This window comes from Hippichthys cyanospilos, chromosome 22 (assembly GCF_059441005.1).
Source record: "Hippichthys cyanospilos isolate Australia breed blue-spotted pipefish chromosome 22, RoL_Hcya_1.0, whole genome shotgun sequence".
NCBI classification, from domain to species: Eukaryota; Metazoa; Chordata; class Actinopteri; order Syngnathiformes; family Syngnathidae; genus Hippichthys; species Hippichthys cyanospilos.
The window spans coordinates 3811561-3833625 of NC_142390.1; the positions used below are offsets into that span (position 1 = coordinate 3811561).

Below are 22065 nucleotides of genomic sequence, written 5' to 3' on the forward strand. Positions count from 1 at the left end.
ATATTTCACATCAATCACCTCCACGCTCTCATGTTACCCAGGCTTAAATCTCACTTACAATGTTACCAGTAGGGTTCAATGGCTATGATGGCAATCAGCAAGACGCCGCCCGCACTAACAATACCCTACTGACTCCGCAGAGGACATTTATTTCCAGCCAATGATACCAGAAACGAATCGGACAGAATTAAGCGCTCATATTGGATGTTTGGATTGCGGTTTGCCCAGAAACTTTGCGATTGATTCGGCCAACTTTTCAAGTTGACCTCTCGGGGAAGGCTAACTCGCCCGAGTCGTTTTGATATTACCCAGAGCCAATGCTCTCTTACGCGCTGCGCTTCCGAGTTACGGCTCGGATCCCCGCCCTTCCCTAAAAGTCCGTCGACTTGGCTCGTTTTCTCCCACATCGTCCTGCCGGTATTCTGGCCGAGGGACGGCACACTCCTGCCAGTGTGATAGCTAAGCGTTCGAGCCATGCTGGGCTTGGCATGACGTGGCCACCTGGGTGGAATTTCAGCTCCCTGTTCTCTACTGTAAATGCTTTGACGTGAAGCTCGATTGATGGATAAAACACTGCGAGGATCCCAGTTAAGTGAAAATAAATGGCCTGACACAACACTGAAAAGAGGGCTGTTAAGAATGCTATTTTAAATCATTAAAAAAACATCCAAATAAATAATAAATAAATTAAATAATAAAAGATTTTTATGGAAGACAGAAGTGTGAAAAAATGCTAATTTACATCATCACCTTTAACAGAAAGTCGGGATTTTTTTTTCAACTTTTTCTCTTAGGACAGCAGACAGAAACATTAAAAAAACGGCAACAGAAACTATTTTTTAACATATTAAACAAGGTAAAAATCAATAAAGAAAAAAATAAATGAATAAAAAGGAAATTGAAAAATGTAAAATTGCACTCGCCGTGCATTGCACTGAGGTTGCTATTGGGACTTGCGTGATGCAGCATCACGCACGTGAAAATCATTAGTCGTGATTTTGATCATTTTCAGCTTTTGTTTTGTTTGGCGATTTTTGTTTCTATAGACTTATGCTCTGTGAACAAAATGCACTTTATTTATTTGTGAGGAAACGTTGGATTTATTCCGTGGAGGCAGGGCAGGAAAGAAGCGCTGAAGAAATCCGGATATGATGAAAAGTTCTCGACTCCCCCCTCAAAAAAAAAAAGAAAAAAGTTCTGGACGTCAGACACATCTGCGCGAAGAAAAACTTTTGGACACCGCAACCCCCCGAAAACCTCCCGAAAAGTTTACGGTTATTAGTTACTGTTATTTTTCGCCTCTTTGCAGCATCCGCTAAAAAAGAAGGATGGGAGCATGTCGGATTCGAGCCGAGGGAAGTGACATGTTGTGAAAGGTAAGCGGCATCTTTCTAAACAATTTCAACAAGTTAGTCAGAGAAAAACTGTCCAAACGGGACATTTTCACACATTTTTCTGCAGCTCGTCGAACCGCGCTAACGAACTTCGTGTCTTCGAGCCAATGAGGCGAATTTCTGCTCTCTCAAGACCGAACATTTGACGGTCTCATGTCCACGGAGACTGAGCATCCTCGGCGTGGGCTAGCGGCTCCTGAAAGGAGCCCCCAGCCGGAGAGGAGCTCCTCTTTACCGCTCCTCGTTCAAGGTAAGGACGGGAGGATGTTCTAAAGTACACAATTGTCATTCGTGCATCATTATGTTTAGCGTTCCGCTCAACGCACTTTTGCATATTTGCTCTGTATTTATGCTGTTTTTTTTCTTCTAAATTCAACTGAAATTCCCAAGGGGACCTGCAGTTGCATGCCCTGATATAGTGTCAGAAAAAGTGCACTTACTGAAATAATGATCTTGTGCAATTAGTGTGTATAAACGCAGATTTCGGTGCTCAAACTCCATTTAATGCGATGATTCTCCATTATTTATTGCAAACTCGGATTTAAAAACATATTATCATCGAGACCCAGGTTATCGGTGTCCCCCTTTGTGTCCATTTTGTCTCAGCAGGACAGTAAAGCTAACATAAGACATCATTGGAACGTCCTCTGACGAGCATGCCGCTCCAATGAGTCCAAAAATATCGTCCAAAAACAAATGTTCACTATAGTGGACACAAATGAATAGACCGGCTCTCAGGAGGATGTGTGATTGTTGGACAAACACAACAGTAACATTGACATCATTCATCAAGAATGCCAGTCGTTTGTCCGGTGCGACGTCACAGGAAACAGTTTTGCAAAGCCCATTTGAAGGCTAAACGTGTCTTCAATCTTAACGCTTCATCACAATCGGAGGAATCCATTGACCAACACGCTCCTCTATTTTACTTACCGATAGTTTTCACTCAGTCATGCTGAGTCATGCGTGAAAGTTGACCCAAATTTATTTTGCTTAAAAACAAACACAAATATTCTAATAAATATTCTAATATTCCGGCCTCTGCTATTTTTTTTCTCTTCCCTCCCAGTAATGCCCACTGAAACGCGCTGGGAAAACCACATCCCAATTATACTTTTTAATTAACTTTCTAGTTAGATTATCACATGTAAAATAATCCACCCGCCCCGCTCCACACCCTCCCCAATTTTTTTTTTCTCCATTTTTCTTCAAACAAGCAATGAAGCGTTAACCACCCTATTTATACCGAGCATCATTACAGCACTGTCAAAAAATAGCAAAGTAGGACAAAGTAAGCAATCAGTCAGGCTGCTGGATTGCGAATGGATTTTCGCCGGCCCCTTCAAAGGCGCCCGCGCTTAAGACTGGATTTTCCCTCCCGGGGGAGCGGGGATGTAGCGGGAGTAGGCCAATTGCTTTCTAACCGTGATCGCTAAATACCGCGATGCATCACCACGTAGCGCCGCCGCCGCCATACATCATCTCCCAACCGCGAGCTACTGGATCTAACCCGGATCCACGGCGGGGTATCGCTCTTCGCCCAACGCGCTTGTGAGCATCGTTTGGAGAACAGCAAACATGACGCGAAGCCGGCTCCGGCCCGAGCCCGTAAAAGCCGACCGTTTCGGTCTCCGCCCCTCCCCAGACGACAAGTCCGAGGAGTTGAGCCGTTGACGCTTGCGTACTTTTTTCCACTTGAACATGAATGCCGCCTTCATGGCAGGTAGAGCCCAGCCGGGAGCGCCAGCGCTGCAAATGAGTTCCAGAACTCTGCAAAGGCCTTCACCTGAAGCACCTCCACCTCGCAGCGTTGCGCAAACGTTTGTCAGAACGTTTTTTGCTCTGAACGTTTTTGCAATTACATTTGAACCGACTTGTACCAGTTCCCAAGAATTCCACAGTTTTTTTTTTACCTACATGATTCCTAAGTGGTACATTTAAGTACAGTCGTTTGATAACGGCTTACAATTGTCTGCTTCTTCAGGAGTAAATTATGTGCGGAACAATATACTCCTTGGCATTATTGTTATCATTTTATTTGTTTTTTTTGGTCTTTTAGACTGTATGACATCTTGTTGTTCTGAAATTATTTATTTACATTTATGACGTACACCTTTTTTCAGTTTTAGACTAACCTGTAAACGTTAACAGTTTTTTAAAAGTTTATTTAAATCGCTTTTTTCTTTTGTTAATGATTAAAAGAATACAGTCAGCGTGGGGGGGGGCTTTTCTGCTCTGTTCCAAGCTAACGACCACTGTCTTTTCCAATAGATGCCCATGACTCCGACGCCTCAGGACCCTCCACCAGTCACATGATCCCTCACTCCGGCCCAATAAGAGGTATGTTTGAATACTGTTGGGAAATATTCAACTGTGCGGAAATATCTAAAGTGCATTTGGTTTTAGTATGAAAGCAAAACCCAAAAGCTTCCTTTACTACAATATGACCTTTCCCACAATGTATTCCGCATCAACAGCATGGCACAGACTGCCGGTTGAGTAATATCTTACCGAATAACAAAATAAGCTGTCAAGAACAGATGGATGTTTGGACAGTTTGACTGTGCGTGCGCGCGAGGTTTCGGGTTTGCCGGCCAACTGAAATACTACCTTCAGTGTTTCCACTTGCAATAATACCAAGATGGCACTTTGAGGCCTTTTTTTTTTTTAAACGCAAGCTAATGTTTACTGTCAGATTCCGTCCGAGTTCGGCCTTGCATTTCCATTGTCCTTCTGTTTCCTATCCAGGAGGAAATCCTGCTTGGGGTTTAGTGCATTGCAGCAACCGTATCGTTTTTATTCTTTTGCTAATCCATACAAACAAGTAGTAAAACGTTTTTTGAAATTGTATTTCAGCTATAGGCAGGGGGCTGATATCAGATTCTGACTGTCTGATAACCTTTCAGGGTTTCACTGAAACTGAAACTGTCTTTGGAGTTACGAGTCGCCGTTCCAAACCGAAGCTGTGAAATCGTGATTGTTTTGTTACGTTGGAGTTCTTTGTATGTTTGAACCTCGTCGGCTTGAAGACACTTCAAGTGAGCGTCAATGTCATTTCTGCGGCCTTTTTTTTTTCCCCCAAATGTGCTTGTTTACAAAGGAGAGGGAAAAATGTGTCAAGGCAGGCTAATAGCGGCTGATTGCTTCCATGACAGCGCGTGAGCTATAATAAGAAGCATGTTTGAATTTGACACAACTGTTCTTTTGTTTGGATCTTGTTAACTTTTCCGAGCCTCCTTTTTTCGATATGAAGTTTAATGACTTGCCAGGGGCTTGTTTACCTGAGTGGCAAGGGAGCGATTTGGTTGCAGAAAGAAAGAAAGGGGGGGGGGGGGGGGGGTCTCTTCTGTCAAGAGGTCTTGGAAGCTTGTCAGGTGCTCGACTGTTGTTCTCCTGAAGGGAGGCGCGCTTCCCTTTTATCGGAAAATAATCCCGCGTGACAACAGTTTGGCTTTGCGTTTGATCTGGTCGCTCCCCCACACAAACGAGAGCGTGTTGCGGGGAAGTGTGACTCAATCTCTTGAAAATCCAAACTTGGACTTTTCTTTGTTGTCTGAGGTGCTCCCGTTGGAAGCTATCAGCTCCCCGCGCTAATTGAGAGCCCTCGCTGGCCGCAGCAACAGGAAATCAATAAGAGATCATCTGCTTGGCTGCATCCTGCCCCCGAGCCCTCCCTCGCCGTCCGATTTAAAGATTATGTACGCTACGTCGGCGCTTCGTTCTCACAACACGAGGAAGTCGACTATATTGTCGTACTGACAGCTCATATCCTTTTTTGAGCTTTTTAAGTGGGCTGGCCTTACAACGGGAAGATAAACAGGCGCTTCGGAGAAGAAAACATGCCTTTGTGTCGCCCTTGGTGTCTTGATCCTCGCAAAGACCATCTACTTGGAATGATAGTAGATGTAAGAGCAAGGAATTGAAATCAATTTCAATTTCAAAATGCAGCAGTCAGGTGGCGGAATTCTTTCAGCTATTGATAGAATTACCGTATTCCTCAGAGTACAGGTCGAGTTTTGTTTTTTACCATTTATATTGAATCTGTATGGTAGTAAAAGAGAATTTTGATTCTTGGTCGATTTGTTTCGCAAATCTCTATGGAGTTAAAATCGATTTTTGTCAATGGCAACTCAATCATCACTCAATTCCTACAGAGATCTTGGCTTGTTTTGGTTCAGTTAGCCAGAAATTCAATGGCTTACTTGAAGACTTTGGAAAAGATTTTTCCAAAACGGACACACTTTGGAAGCTCAGCTGCCATTGGGGATTGTCAACGGTGATTTTTTTTTTTTTTTTTTTTTTCCCCGCGGTTAAGTACAAAATCTCCAGCGAGGACGTCGCCAGGGAAGTAGCTTCTCTCACCCCGAGGGGTTTGGGTTGCCGAAAGAGCGTCCTCGGGAGACGCTTTGGGCTTTTTCGGCGGCTCATATCTCCCGCGCGCAGGACCCCGACTCCTGCGGCTTCACCCCTGAATAAATTGCAACCGGTTTAATCGTCGCCATTATTCACCGGATTGTCAAATACTTTTTCATGCCCGATAAAGATGACCTTACTCGCCGCTTTTATCAGCGGCGCGAAAGGACCGTCAAATAACGCGACGGTGTTTTAAAGAAAGATGGCCTTTTGTCTGACTCTCTGATTGGACTTGAGCAGCACACCTTCAAGGTCATTACCTGCGCGTCGCTTCCACCTCTTCGGAAGTGGATTCGTGACCTCTAATAACTCCGGCGAAGTACGTTTCCAAATGGAAGATTGTCATTTTTGCCATTTACATACAAAACTGGTCAAAGGAGCCGAAATCACAAAGTTGCCAAAGTACTTTGAGACTTTTCAACCTCCTGTTAATTTTTCTTTTCTGCTTTGGGAACCGCGTGATTGTTGTTACGCCAGATCCATATCTTCTCTGTAGTCCTCCGAGCCCTGTCTGTGCCGAAACAATGCGTGGAAAGTACGGAGCCATTATGGACTCCCGGCATTATTTTCAAGTGATTACTTAGCGGTAGGTCACAGAATCCAAAACGGTATAAATAGGGTGAAATGCTAGCGAAGGGGTTGATTAAAATGGTCATTGTAATTCTACCTCTGTTGTAATTATTTTCTCATTGTCTTGCCGCAGATAGATTTCATACGGGAAATTTCAAGTGCCTTAATTAGCATATTTTACCCAAAGTGCCCGAGCATACTCATTTTTTTTTTAATAGTCCACATACTCAAGACACATGATTAGTTATGTATACCTCAATTGTCAAAGTATATGGGTTTTGATTGTGGATTACGAGTGTTGTTTAATTATTGCTGCGGACAGAGTTTTCTTTTTTCAGGAGAGTTTTCTCCCTGAAAGTTATGCTCACGCCAATTGACGTTTCATACCTGAAACAATTTGTAAGTTACGTTGCCGTCCGGCCGCTTTGCGAACCGAGTACAGAAGTGTCATTTTTAGGCTTTTATATAGATGACGTGTTGTCTTTATACGTGACATTCTTTTGGGTTTTAACTCTCCGATCAGCTCAAAATCAACAAAGTGAAAAGCCTAGTACTTTTATTGAAAAATTCATGAAAGGTAAGTGTTGTTCTGGTGTGTGGTTGTGCCTTACTTTTGAGAGCCCCCTCCTCACATTCAAGGCACTTTTGGTTTATGACTCAGTGTAAAACTAGACAGCTTGAGGTGAACCTCTAAAATGAAGTGTGTTATTTACCTCACTTGTTTATCTGCCACACACGACGGCGTTTTTTCCAGAGCCGCTCACGGAGAGGGATAGAGGGAGCGGGGGGTTGTGGGAGTGGAGTTGATAAAGGGTGGAAAGAGAAAAAAAACAACTCAGCCCGGTCTAAATGAGAGAGGCACAGAGGGGATTACGTGGCCTCTAACAGGGTTTTGGCTCCAACATTAAGGTTAAAACCTTTTTCTATTACGGAGGTCTGCGCTGGCGTCGCCCCCGCCGGCCCCCGAGCTTGCAGCTCCCTGACCCCCTCGTGTTTGTAGGTTCAGCGCCTCGCCGCGAGGTCATTCTGTCGGGGCCCCCCTGAGCAGCAGAGGGTGACCGGAGACCCGGAGGCTCGGCTCTGCTCGGCTCGGCTCGCTCTCCCCTCCTCCCGTTCCCCTTTTCAGGCGGGGGCCAAAATCGATAGGGGTGTCTCGGCCGTCCCCGAGTCTGATTCTCTCGGCTTAGGACTTTGATTGGCGTCGCCGAGATGCGAGGCGCTGACCCACAGCTGTCCCATTAGCGGCGGGTTAATGCAGAGATTGCTTCTGAGCAAATAAAGGAACTCTGCGTGGGGCTGTTTTGATAGAGTGCCAATCCTCGCGCTGACCCGCCGTCACACCTCAGATGCGTTGGGCCTTTTAGGGAGCTTCAATTGGTTAGTGGGCCACCGGGACGCTCGCTCGCTTTTACCGCGCCGAACTTCCCGTGGAACTCGAAGACCGAGCCGGAGGAATGTTTGAGTCATCGCTGACGCCCAGAATGCCCTCCCTCCGCCAGCTCGCTCCTGTAACGCGGGCCGTGTTTTTAGGAGGTTTCTGAGTCATATCCAGGCCCTGTTGCAACCCGAGCCTCCGTCGAGCGTTCGGTGCTCGCTCTTTGGGAGCGTGTGCGCTCAAAACGGGAAATTGCATCAATAGGTGACAAAAATACACGCAGGAGTGCTCTGCTACGGGAGAAATTCTCAAATTAACATCCTGCCAAGTTCCACAAAAGGGTTGAAAAATAGATTGCCGGAGGAGGCAAGGATTCTTTCAGCGCAAATACTCACCGCAATTGCTGCAAAAGCGAGTTTTGACTTCCTAGAAACCAGTCAGGCCTTTTACACAACCCTTGTTGCATCGAGGCAAACCGGTGATACTGTTTTGCTTTTACAGTGTCGCTTTGGTTTATGCTTAACCAATTCCTACGAAGGTTCATTTATAATACTCTTATGAGTTCTCACTTTGACCGGCAGTCTTTTAAACCCAAAACGGTTATTGCACGATAACAATTTTGCAGCAAAATCAGTCGAAACACAGCATTAAAATTAATATCAGGTTTTTAACCATCGAACAGAGGGGCCAATTTGTCGCTTGCCGTCGACTGAAAACAACATCATAGCTGCGCATTGCTCAGCTAGTGAATATTACATGAGCGATAAACGCATTTCTCGCAACAGCGCTTGTTTTGTGGCCGCGCATCTTTTGCGTATTTCAAAGAAAGTCCTTGTCTTGAAGTTAGGAAGGTCAAATGGTAAACACGGCTTTGATACGCCCAAGGAACATTTCAATCAGAGCCCTTTTGTAATAACATTCATCGCACTATATATTCCTCTCTCTTCCCCCACTCTGTCGTATAATTCCCCTGGTTTTGCGTCTATAAATATGGACGGGGAAGATGTATAATTTCTAATGAGAAAATATATCCCTTTGGATTGAAAGGCAGGGGCTATTCCGCACTCTGCTATTTGTTAGGAGGAGAGATGATACCTGGGGCTGTTTTGGCGCTGGTGGTGCTAGGGAGGACTCTGGCTAGGTCATTGCACATTTGACAAATTAGCATTTCAATCATGCAGGTACACGCGCAGCCGAGCGGAAAAGATACACGCTTTCCTCACGCCGCCTCGCAAACCATAAACAAAACACCCAATTAGCATATCCGGGCTACCCGCCGTTTGTTCCTTTTCGCGACTCGGCCGCCGCTCTAAACTCTTCGCCTTGTGTAATAATGGCAATTAGCCGATGAATAGCAGTTTATTCGCTCGCTGTGACGTGACGGTCGAACGGCCGCGTGCGTCGTGATGGCCGTCGCTTCCGATGCGTCTGGGCAAACACCTTTTCTAGGCTCCTTCCCCGCAGGGCATTAATATTAAAAATGCTTGCCGCTTGTTATTGGGCTCCCGGCCGCTCGCTATAGTGGCGATCTTCACACTGGCCCACGTGACCTCGTTGTTAAACTCATGTTCTTGCTTTTTTTCCCGTTTTTTAATTTGGAATTTCTGTTTGAACAGCTGCGTTACCGCCCACATCCGTTGCAAATTCGACACAGCCTTAAAAACTCATTCACTCATTTTATGTTTGTTTTTTTAAGATTCCATACATTAAATCTATATTTGATTTGAATCATTCAATTGTCTTCAAATGTTTGGCGAAAGGATGGTTTAAAATGGCTGCTGAATTAAAGTAATTGTACTAAAAAAATGGATTACTTAAGTACTTTTAATGACTTTCTTAGTTTAGCTGTTACATGAAAGGATTTCTTTTTTTTAAAAGTTTTCAAACGCTGTCTGAGCATGCCTGAATGTTTAGAAATAAGAGCAGCACCATATATATATATATATATATATATATATATATATATATTTATACACACACACACACACACGCCTCTTCTTGTGTCTTTTGGGTGCAATTTTCAAGTTTGTCCTGCAGGACCTATTTCTGTGCCACAAAGCAAGGTATCCGTTTTTCCGCACAGAGCGAGCCGCACGCTCTCGGGCGCTCCGTCCCCGCGCGGCGGCGGCGGCGGCGCTGAAGACTCGGTGACAAATGGCAATTATATTTGTGTGTTCTTCATGAATCCATCAAACACTGGCCTTTTAAAAATGCTCCCCAGATATGGCAGCCTGTCAACTACTGGTAGCGGCGACCAAATTGGGATGCTGCTTAGACAGTCAAGAAGCACTCACCCCGCGCTTTCCCCTGTGATGTGTGTGACAGCGTGTGCAGGGCAATACCATGTTTTATTCAGCTACAAATGTACACTCTCAACAGTTGTTGATGTGCTAGAAATAGGGCGGTTACAAGTCCAATTTGGTCCGCTGTGTACGGTACGTGTGTGTTTGTGTGTGCGTGTGCGCAGACTACATGTGGTTTTAATGCATCCTGTCAGGTTTGGTACATTCTCTTATTTCTAAAATGGTAAGGCAACAGGACAGCTTTTAAACTTTTTTTTTTTCCACGTTTCTCCACCTTGCTCTGAGAAATAAATGTTTTTTTTTTTTTTAATCCCATTGGTCAAAAATGTCAAATCCATAAGCAATTTGAACATTGGGACTCGAAGATTTTTTTTCAAGTATGTTGCCCGAGTTTGAATTTCTACAATGTCATTGAAAATCGGGGCATAGTTTGAAATAATTGCAAATAAAAGAGCCAATTCTTCTGAATAAATATTGATGAACTTAAAAATCAATTACCAGTAGTTATAAAAGTCAGCATATAAAGACACGCAAACTGCGAGTGTAATTTTGTAGTCTCGGCAAATGTTTATAATCGTGACATATGACCGTTCCTGTTAAAATCATGACTTATATGGGCCACATTTTCTTCCTTTTTAAACAAAAACTTTGCGCTGTCCAATTTCAGTTCGTCTTTCCACACATTTTTGGAGGGCGAGGGGTCTCATTATTTTTTCATTTGTCGAGTAGCGACTGCACACGTCCGTCATTGCCATCTCTGACAGTATCATCATTAGCGTGATCAATGGCTATGCATATTATATTCCGCGTCGTGTCCATTCATCTTCATAGAGATAAAAATAGAATGAAAAAGTTGCAGCCGCGCAAAACTTGAAGTGGGCCGAGTACACACCCTTGTAGAGTCGGGCAACGTCCCGACTAGCTAAACTGCCGCGGAACAAGCCCGCAGGGTCGGGATTGTCTGCGTGAGCATTTACGAGGAAATGTTTGCGAGCGTATGAGCGATGGAGGACGAAGATGGGCCGCATCTGCTCTGCCAAAGCGCCAAACCACAACATCTGTAGCCTCATCACCATTCTCTCGTTAATACACTTCACACTGCCGCCACATTGTCACACACGGTCTTTGCAGGGAAAAAAAAAAAAAAAAAATCCATCAAGTGGGTCGTAAATCAGCGCATACAAAATGCTAGGCCGCCCGCTCGCTACTTGTCTAATTCTGACGGCGAGGAATACCCGTCCCCGAAGTCCCTATTTGTTTATTGGAGCAGCTCGAGGAGTGCGTTTAATTGCTTGGCTTTTACGTCCACGTTCACATCCGGCCTCTCCCTGGGTGATGTGCAGTTAAAAAGCGCCAAGGCTCCATTCCCACACTCGCTCCTGTTTAACCGTAATTCTTGTTAGCTGGCAAGGGAAAAAAAAAGCCCTGAATCATATAAAGCAGCCCCCCCATCCCAAAAGGCAAAACACAGCAATGTGTACAGTATTACCAATGCTTTGTATTCCGATTAATTTGCTCGCAAATTGAAAAAAAAAAGCACCGTTCCTGTCACGGCATTAAATAGCATCCAATGAGATTTTCTGATACCTGCAGAAACACTCTTAAAATGCCACGCGCCCCCGAAGTGCCTTTACATACCCCGAGGGGTACTCGTACCCCCGTTTGAGAACCGGCGCGGCTCAATTAGGCCAGTTGAGGAAGACCGGAGGTAAAGAAAGTGTGGAACGGCAAACGGGAGTGAATAATTCGCCAAATTGGAAGTTGAGATGGCATCGGCGGGCTCTGATGTATTTGTTGGGCTTAGGGGGGGGCTCCCAGTAGAGCTGAATGTGCAGGTACTCCTTTTGGCGAGATGCCGTACCCTTCACTCCCTCTCATCCTTCGCCGCCTTTCTTATCAGACGGGTCGCAAGACTCGCTGAGGCCACCTGAGCGTTCAAGTGAAGGAGATCATTACCGTTTTGTATACGCGCACTATCGCAAGCGCTTTTATTTTCCCTGCTATTAATCTCACGTTCCCTCGCAGAACTCACCTGGGTACTGCTCCCATCCGCCGACTGAGGCGGCTTTTTGTGATCCTGTCACATGTGAGGTCCCTACATCTCTCCGCCTTTTTTCTGACATCCCCCCGCAGAAATGTTTGCCATCTGATCAATATCGCGCCGCGGCGTACTCGGAAGATTTGCGAAGAACCAACGGGGCGGATAAAGTTTTTCACCGAGTGCTGACAAAGTTCTCGCTCTCCTTTTCAATGAAGTTTCGCAGTTATCGAGCCTTTACCGCCGACGGGGTTAAAGGAAAGTTCTTTCCACGCAAATTGTATGGCGCTAGTCGTGGCTTACAAATAAAAGCGAGGTCCCCGTCATCTCCCTGCCAACATAACTCTTACTACGTCACTGAATATAGAACCGGGTTCATTCAATGTCAGCCGTTTTCCATATGTAGCGTTCCCTCGTTTATCGCTGGGGTCATATTTCAAAATCGCCAGTTGCCCGGCCTTATTATATTGTTTTTCCATTTATTTTTGCCTTTTTAACAACCTTTTTAACATATATATATATATATATATATATATATATATATATAAAAAGGTTGAGGACCACTGTTGTAAAGTACCTACTATTGAATTAAGACACTTGAAAGAAACGTAAAAAGGCGTCTTTGGCATTTAATGAGTTATTTGTGTTTTTTTTTTTCTTTCAGATCAACCGCAGATTGAAAAAGGGCAAAAAGACGTTGGCCTTTCTCGCCCTGACGCGCCCGTCAATCCCAACGGCATCCACGCCGGCACATGGACAACACGCAAATGTTCATGCGGCGCAGGAGGGCCGACCTCTGGCCCGAGAGCGGCCGTGACAGTGACCACCAGTGAGCCGCTCGCGCCGGTTTCGCAGAGGATGCAGCGGAAATTGAAGTCCAGCTTATCGGTCAACAGTGACGGAAGCCAACGCAGTAAAGTGAGCTCCACCGGGTCGCCAAAACCGCCTTTGCCGGAAGGTAAGTCTACGTCCACGTGCTAGAAACTAATTCAAGACTAAAACTTACTAACCACTAATTGCTAAGCTAAATGCTTCCTGCTTTTTTTTTTTAAATAATCAGAAAAATCCATATTCATTCCTTCATCATATGTTTAGAGTTTACTGGCAAAAAAAAAAAAAAATCATTAATATATGCTCTCAGAATACAGAGATAATTTCTTTTCATGCATAAATCAAAGCCAAATTATTTTAAAACAAGTAATTGCTGTCAGTATCTTTAAAATGCTAGCAAATTCATAAAGCGTTTTACATTTCTCCTCAAAACACTTTTTACAAATATATGATCTCGTTCAAATGCAATGTCTGTCCAAATGTTAAGATGTTTTTGTTTAAAAATTAAATGTTTTTAAATGGTTATGAATATATTAAAACACACACACACACACAAAACATTAATAATCTTAAAATTGTGTTAAGTGAAATTGCAATGAGAATGATTACTTTGTGGACCTACCTTTCAAGTCAGACGGAAAAAAAATATAATAGAGTACTATTAGGTACCATAGTCGATACCATCTTTTTCTTTGTGTTTAGAACGATACTCATACGAGTCACCGATACCAAGTATTGATACACTTATTTTTTTCCATTTTAGACTTTTTTTCTTTTCTTAATGTTAAAACAGATACAGGTTTAGGTTTAATTATTCCATTTTTATAGATAATAATCTTGCTTATAGTCAGTGCGTTGAGTTGGGGGCGCGAAAAGTTTTCTCTTTCCTCTGGGAGCTTGGCAAAATATCATTAAGAAGCACTGGCATATTCACACAATCATAAATATTCAGCATTCAACATTACAGCGTTCCCTAATCGCTCACAATGTTGTAAATCTGAAACACGCGGAACTGAACCTGCAACAAATATAGAACTTATGGTTAAGATTTCTTCTTTTTTGCTATGGTTTTTCCATTGTTGCCAGTGTTGGTGCGTCTTGGCCAGGGTGTCCACTTGGGTAGCTCCAATGAGTGGAAAGATGTAGAACAAAAACCAATGTCCACTCCAGTGGACACAAATGAACGCGTCTTGGTCCCGTCCCGCATCCGGTAACGGCGGCGCGCATTGCTATTCTCGTCAGGCGTGTGTTTTTATGCGCCTCGCACCAGCGCCGGTTCGAGGCCGTCACTTTGTCAGGTGGAGGTGGGTCGAGTAATGATCGTCGCCGCAGATACGGCGTAGGTGTGACCGCCTAACGAGGACCGAGAGTGCGGGGTGCCCATTAAAAGTCATGACCGGCGTTCGCCGGGCCCCTCGCACCTCTCGGGGCCTTCTCTCTTCGCCCGCCTCGCCACCGCGCCAAGCGGGGCCCTCATTAACTGGATAGACATCACCCGCGCCGGTCGGCGGCTTTTATCAAGCATTAGCGTCCGCATCCATCTGAAGGACGTTGATTTATAAGAGTCCGATCCAGATGCGTGTTTACATGAAGGAGAAAAGTAGGCGGCGTGAGCTTTATTTGATGATTCGCCGCGCTTGAATTATGCATCAGGTACAGTAAAGCGTCCTGCAGAGATGTCGCACGGCTCTTTTAATTGGTGTAGAGCGCATAGCCGGGGTGACGAGGATGGAAATTAAAAGAAATAATAAAAAAATCAGCAGCTCAACAAGTGGCTCTCATTATGGCTTTTGTGTTGACTGTTTTGCAAAAGGCAGCTCTCGAGTGTTTATTCCCCCGCGGAGGGGAAAAAAAGAAAAGCCAAGCTGTTGTGTTTGAGTGTTTACAAGGATTAGCATAATCTGTTTGCCTGTGAAATTAGCCTGCTAAACAGGCCCCTTCAATTTGAGAAATAAAAGGCGCGAGGGATTCCCCGTCTTCTTCGGCGCCGGAAGGAAAGGGCCGTAACGCGTTGGGGTTCCCCTTTTGACTCCCGCGTTTCGGATGCTGCCGTTTTGACTCTTTTTAGACATTTACGACCTGTTTTTCTACTTGATGGCGCTTTTGTGTGTCAAAAGTATGAGTGGTGTCAGTAATTGTGATCACTGACTTCTAGAAAATTGAGTTTTTTTCTTGGCATTTGTTTGGAGATGGGGGTTATCCCTATTTTTTTCTTTTCAGTATCCAATCAATGCATTGATTGGGATTGGGACTAGCTCGGCCCACAAATAGCTTCAAGCTGTAATGCTAGCAGCAATATCTTTAGTTCAATACGCGTAAAATGGAGAAGCGCCAATCAGAATCCTATTTTTCCCCTTTGAAGTGGTTATTTGGGCAAATTCGGCTTCAGTGTCTATTTCCAGTGTCCGCTTGTGTGGTGTATTTTCTGGCTCCTGCTCCTCTTCACTGGATCCAAACTAATGGCTGCTCCTCAAATATACATCCAAGTGAATCGCTGAGAAGCGCTTAATGTTTGTGTACTGTGTTTTTTATTTATCTTTTTTGCAGTTGGCTTTTTAGATTCTGAACGCCTGCGTGGCTCGTGGCTCTGCCCTCTGGGTCCTTCAGAGTTTGTTAGGCTGATCTTTGAGGTTTTTTTTTTTTTTAACCAGGTAGTTGCGGCCCAGCTTAGGAGTTTTGCGCTCTCCTTTGCACCTTGGGGTAGGACCATATGTTGAATAGTAAAGGCGTCTCACGTCTTCAGATCAGCATAATAAGATGCATTAAAAGTTCAACACACGCTTGCCGCATCTTGCTTATATCACAGCAAGCCCGTGCTCATGGTCAGCTCTGCACCCCCTTCGAGTATTAAAAAAAAAAAATTGACTTTGATTAATCAAACATGAGCATCCAGCAGTCGTCTGCTTGCCTTCCCGTGCCGTCCTCCGTACTCCCCTGCTTTCTCCTTCGCCTCTAACCCAATCAGCAACAGCCGCCTCCGACAGCTCTGGATGGGATGATGAAAGTTATGCAAATGTAGCCTGTTTGTAGTATTTTTTTTCCCTCCATATTTTTTGGTCATAAATCCGCATGACTTTTCAGTTGAGCTGAATTTCGCCTCAAAAGTTTCGACACTTACACGGAGGACTTTGTGACCTGTTGGGGACAGTGTGGGTCAGATGAGACCCTACGGTGGAATCACCTGCTTTATGATTTCATTTGTCTAAATAGTAGGCCTCAAACAACGGTCCTCGAGGGCCGGCATCCTGCATGTTTTTCTCTCCTCAACACACACGAATCGAACGCTTAGCTTATTAGCAAGCTCTGCCGGAGCTTGACAGTGATCCTAATCATTTAAATCAGGTGTTTTTGAGAGAAAGGGTCTGAAAACATGCAGGATACCGGCCCTCGAGGACTGCAGTTTGACACTTGCGTACGCATATTGGAATTTGACGTTTGATTTCCAATATATTGTGTATAGGTTTTGAAATGCCTTATTTTGGTAATATGTAGTTTTTTTTTAAATCAATCCGTTTGGAAGTGGCTTTCGTGTCATGTTTTTTGTCGTATTGTGAATCGTGGGTTACAAGCAAATCATTCCAAGCGCTTCAAAAACACCACATTAAATGTTACAATGCATGACCTTTCGAGTGAGGTCATGTTCCACACAGGAGACAAAAAATACTCACTGTACGTAATACTTGATGTTCTCTGATTGATTTCAGTCAGAGGGTTTACCGAATACATTTTTTGCAGATTTTCGGACTCTGTGCAAACACAAGGAGCATCCACCGAGCGCACTTTGAATCTTTGAGAAAATAGGCCTTCTTTCTTATCTAATTTCCTTACCCATTAACAAACTGCCGTCCGTGTACTAACCACCGCTTGTGTACGACTCGCCGCTGGAGGAGTCGCCTTTTTGTCATTCCATTGACTAATTCAACTTGATCTATAAACACCTTTGAGGCGGCTAATGAGCACATTAGCAATTTGTAATGGAAAATTCTGCAAAACTCGCCGGCGCCCTCATCAAAAGGGTCCGCGGAGGTTAAACGTTAATCAGAGGTGTACAGCATGACTAACGCTAATCGGCGCCTTTACCCGGGACGTCGCCAATAATCTTCCGGGTGATCAAGGCGGCGGTGTGCATCACAATGCTGCAATTATTTCACGATCTGTTAATCAAAAGCAATGGTGAGGAATCCGTATTCCTCGCATTTCCTCGCATGCGAAAACTCACCCGCCCGCGTACTCATTTTCAACTGCGTTTGGGAGCGAATTATTATTTGATAAAACCCCCCTCCCACAAGACTGCTGCGTCCACTGCATCCTGGCGTGCCTCTTCTGCGAATTCCTGACGCTTTGCAACCTGCTGGTGGCGCCGGCGCGGTGCGGCCCGTGCGCGGCCGAGTCCTGCTGCTGCTGCTGCCGCTGCGTCGCCGAGGACGTGGGCGACGACTGCGACTGCCCCTGCGACATGGACTGCGGCATCATGGACGCCTGCTGCGAGTCGTCGGACTGCTTGGAAATCTGCATGGAGTGCTGCGGCATCTGCTTCCCCTCGTAGGAGAGCTGGAGCGAACCGATTTTTTTTTTTTTTGTGCGATGTCTCCTGAGTGTTGTATGTTTTCCGACGCTTACTGACACTGGCGACCTTCATTGAAACTGTAAATGACTCTGTTTAAACTTTTTATAATGACTTTTGATGTTTGAAGACAATTATTTCGCTCGCTGTGTTTCGTGTGGTTTAATATGCCTCAAAAATTAAAACATTTTTGCTTCACAGTGTTCCCCAATTCATCTCAAAGGTTAGGTTCCCTCAAAAATAGTTATTTTTTAGTTATTTTTAGTCCTGTAGTCAACCTTTCTTCTGGCCCTCATTAGCAACACTTGCTAACAGTTAGCAGTTAACAGTTTAGTCCTTGCTTGATCTAAATTCCTTGATTTTCCTCCTGTGGGTCATCCAGTTTCTTTAGGCCAGTGCTTCTCTATTATATTTCGCCAACCTCCCCAGGAAAGAAAAAAAATGTTGCTGACTATAAATAAGAATATTATCCATAAATTGTATAGTTGTATCTAAACCTGTATCATTTTTAACATTAACAAACGTGAAATGCAACATAAGTCAACTTTTAACATCTGTGTATTTTTTAGACATTTTTTATACGGGTTACACCTTAGTCTAAAACTGAAAAAAATAACCAAGCGCACCAAAATAAAGAACTCTGTACTCTGAGGACTACGGTAAATGAAAAACAAAATTGTGTAAAAAGTGACTTGATATGCATTTATAAAGAATATTAGTCTATCTTCACTTTCGGGCAGGGCTGACCCTATTATTTTTTTATGTCCCTCCCCCCTTTCTCCCCTGGTCACCAATTTACATATTCTCCTGATTTTTTTCAAGGACGCTATCTATATATGAAGTTATCTTCTTCCACCATAATAATTGTCCTGATAAGTATCAGCTTCCAGCTCCGTAACTGCACAAAGTTTTCTTTCACTCCCCCCAAGTAAAAAAAAAAAACGTCAGGTGGTGTGAGTTTACAACGAGCTTTTCACGAAGTCAGCCATCTTTTCCATCAATACTCCTCCAATTGCAGCTGTAATGCAACAATTAGATCGGGCCCCTTTATTTGAGTTTTCCGCCAGGAAGCGACTAAATCGTCACCTTTCTGATGCCAAACTCATTTCTCTGTCGATAGTAATGAATAAATGACCGTGCTGCCGGTTTTATTTCTTTTTTTTTTTTTTTTAAAGAAAATGAGTCCTGTTTTTGCTACGCAAACAAATAGCTGCCGCTTTTTACTTATAATTACACTTAAAATGATAATTGGCACACTGAGAGGTGGCAGTAAGGATTTCCTGATGGAACATTTGTTTTCATAAATATGAGTGCGATTCTTTATTTTTTTTTTGCGGTTGTCTGAAGGCATAATAGCTGTCATTACCTGCTTGTTAGCATGGGCGTAATTTGCGTCGATAACGTCCAGATCGCCGTGTTGAGTCATTAAAGGTAATACTCGTGTTGCACATGGGCCAAAAGCTGTCCCGGCTTTCTCTCTCTCTCTCTTATAGGCATATGACATGAAACTCGAAATGAAACTTTTTGTTGAACTTTATATCTTTACTGAACAGTGAAATAAAAAACAAAACATTTACAGATTATAATCAAAATATATCATGTAAAGAATAATGAAAAAACGCTCCTAAAGCCTTTAGATTAATCATATTAATTGTAGCAGTTGACCATATGAATGCAGTTCACTTGTTTGCCTTGAGATGGTGCTGATGTGTTGGTGATGAGTGCAGACGGGCACACATTTTGACATTTCCAGCGATCCAGGAATCATTTACTGCAGAGGATTAATACTATTTATTTTTGGGATTACTTAACTTACTTAAGTTTCGTTTGGGGACATGCGAAGTGCTTCCTGTGTGATGTCATTGCTAAAGTGCTAACGACGTGCTAACAACGCTATCGTCAGCTCAAACTGTTATACATGTGTTTTTTATGTGAATATGTACAATGTTAGCCATAGTTTATGTCAATTCAGGGTTTCAAAGCGTTTTATCAGCTGAATTTTTCGTAACAAGGTGTTGGGAAGTAGAAGTACCACTGAGTGAAAAGAGGACAAATGGCTCCTACATTACACACAAATAAATAGGCTGCATCTCAGGAAGATCATCAAAAAAATCTGACCTCGGGTGACCTGAAGTAAATAATAAATCTCAAACAGTATCGGTGTATATTAACAAAGTCACTCACTCACTTTTTACACAGCTTGCTCCTTTCAATTTTTCGGGGGGTTTGATAGCATCTCAAACGAGTTCAAGTTGCGTCTCTTTCAATGACGCTCATCATGCATCGGCTCGGTTGGCTGTCTCGCATGCAAATAGGGTCATTACCTGACGCGCAAATTGATTTTGACAAGAGGCTGCGAAAGCTTCTCACTCACTCGCTTGTTGTTTGTTTGTTTATTCATGTATTTCTTCTTCCGCAAAGCCCGCTTATGAAAAGCTTGTAGAATGTCATAAGAAGTGACAGATTTGTTTATTGTCATTTATCGCGGCATTCTTGATGACGTTCCCATATTTTTTCGCGTACCGTGTTGACGTGGAGCGGCGCCGATGAAATGTAAATGATTTTCCGAGCGAAAGCCTTGTATGCTTTGTTCCTTCTTCTTAGAGTAACAATGCGTGATGGTGCTCCAACCTTAAATATTTAAAGACCCCCTTTTGCTAAAGCTTTGCTGCTGTACAAGGGCCTCTGACTGCTTCTAATCTCCTTGATACCTGGAGGCGCCGCCACGGCAATGCAAAGATAACATGGAATGGGGGGGGGGGGCGTGTTCAAAGATTCTGCTGTGCCCTGGCGAGGTGCGCAACCATCTACCTACAAGAAGGAAAGTGAAATCAAAACATGGAAACCTGGAGCTGCTAATGAGTACACGGTTTTGGAAGGAAAATTCATTCGAAAGTACTCGTAGGGCGAAGGCTAAAAGGAAAGCGATTTTTTTTTTCATTGTATCATGTGTTATTGACATCAATTGTGGGGACATATTTGGTTGGTGCACTCTTATAAACTGGGTAAAAAATAACCCAATTATTGGTCAAAAAAGGACCCACTCAGTATTTGGATTAGACTTGGCTAAATTCTCAAAAGATCAAGCTTTTGACTGGAACTATTCTCATTTCTTCAGTACTGTAAGAAAAGTGTCTCGTTGAAGCAAAATGACATTTGCATAATTTTGTGCCTGAAAACAACGATTGACATTTTTACCCGTTTTCTGTCATGTTCCGGACCAAAACATTTTAGTTTCCTGTAATGTGGAGTGAGATGGAATGCACGTCTTTTATTTGATTTTTCTTTTTTCGGCAGCTTTGAAAGGGAGAAAGCCAAGCCTTGGCGTCGTTGAATAAGTCATCATCTCTTTCAACTTTTCTCACTTTCCTGGCAAGCCCGCCGTCTGAAAGGCAGTGTAGCGCGGGCGAGGCAAATTGAGGAAGACGCGGCGAGCGGGGGTGCCTGTTTATTTGCTTGTACGCGCTCCTTGAGCTATAAATTAGATGTCAGCATTGTTACATGTCACGGGCCGATTTGGACGTGTCGCCGTCTCCCGAGCGGCACTTTTGATTGTTTGTTCTTAACATCACTTAAATGAAGCGGGCCTCCCAATGGCCTCCAGTCATTTGCATCTCACGGGTGATTGGCAGGTTGTTTAGCGGGGCGTGCGTGCCGGCTTCATCATTGTTTACTTGAGCGTTTACTGTCGCATGCAGAGTGGGCTTGTTAATTAGGGCGCGAGGTGCATCGCAAAGTTGACGCGCAAGAGTTGCCAAACACCCCAAGATACAACGCCAGTCAAATGTTTGAAAGCACCGGCGGATTTCGGTCCTCAAAGTGGGCAGCTTTTGACCCGATGGGATTCGCACTTGGTCTTTTTTTTAGTCGGCTTTTTGATCGAGGTAATGGGTCATTCACAATCGGAGGGCTTTTTACATCCCTGCCAAATTGTAAATAGTTCAAATAAAAAATACGAAAACATGCAGTTTCTCTGAGGCCAAATCTTTTATAAAAGTCCTTTGAATAGTTTTAAAAACACCAAATAGGTCTGGAGTAACCCATAACCCTGTTATGCATATATTCAGAATATACCACCTATTTTTACATTTTTTTTTTTTAGTTTTTCTTTATTATTTACACAAGAAAGATTATCCTCTTGGTCAGCAGAAACAGCTAGCTGCACAGATTGTGTCTACCCCTGAAAAAAAGCTGATATTAGTGCAGAAAAATGTTCAACCCCGTTACTATACTATTAGAGTACATGTGTTTACATTTGGATCTGTAAGATGAACTCACCAAGCTGCTTGATTACCTATTATTAATGAATATGTGGCAGAAAAGTGACGATTTATTTTCAAATGTCCAATTCTGGAAAGACCCTAATTCAATGATTGATTTTTGTGACCAGTTTTGACTGTTTTGAAAGGGATAAATATTTGGTCAACTTTTTATCGAGCTCATTTGTACAGTAGAAAGATGCTAATTGTGATTTATCCACGGCTTATCCTCACAAGGGTCGCAGGCTTGCTGGTGCAAGTCCCAGGCTGACCTCTAATTGTGATTTATATCTTGAAAATGATTATTGATTATAGAAA

The 22065-nt window shown here is 43.6% G+C and overlaps 1 protein-coding gene across 1 annotated transcript; it reads left to right on the forward strand.

Moving 5' to 3' along the window:
• Nucleotides 1–1203: 1203 nt before the first annotated feature.
• On the forward strand, nt 1204–17846 carry mdfic (MyoD family inhibitor domain containing). The gene is made up of 5 exons (XM_088406345.1): nt 1204–1376; nt 1462–1644; nt 3666–3734; nt 12758–13051; nt 17214–17846. The coding sequence occupies exons 2-5, from the start codon at nt 1548–1550 to the stop codon at nt 17468–17470; spliced, it is 717 nt and encodes a 238-aa protein (XP_088262471.1). The 5' UTR covers nt 1204–1376; nt 1462–1547; the 3' UTR covers nt 17471–17846.
• Nucleotides 17847–22065: the final 4219 nt, after the last annotated feature.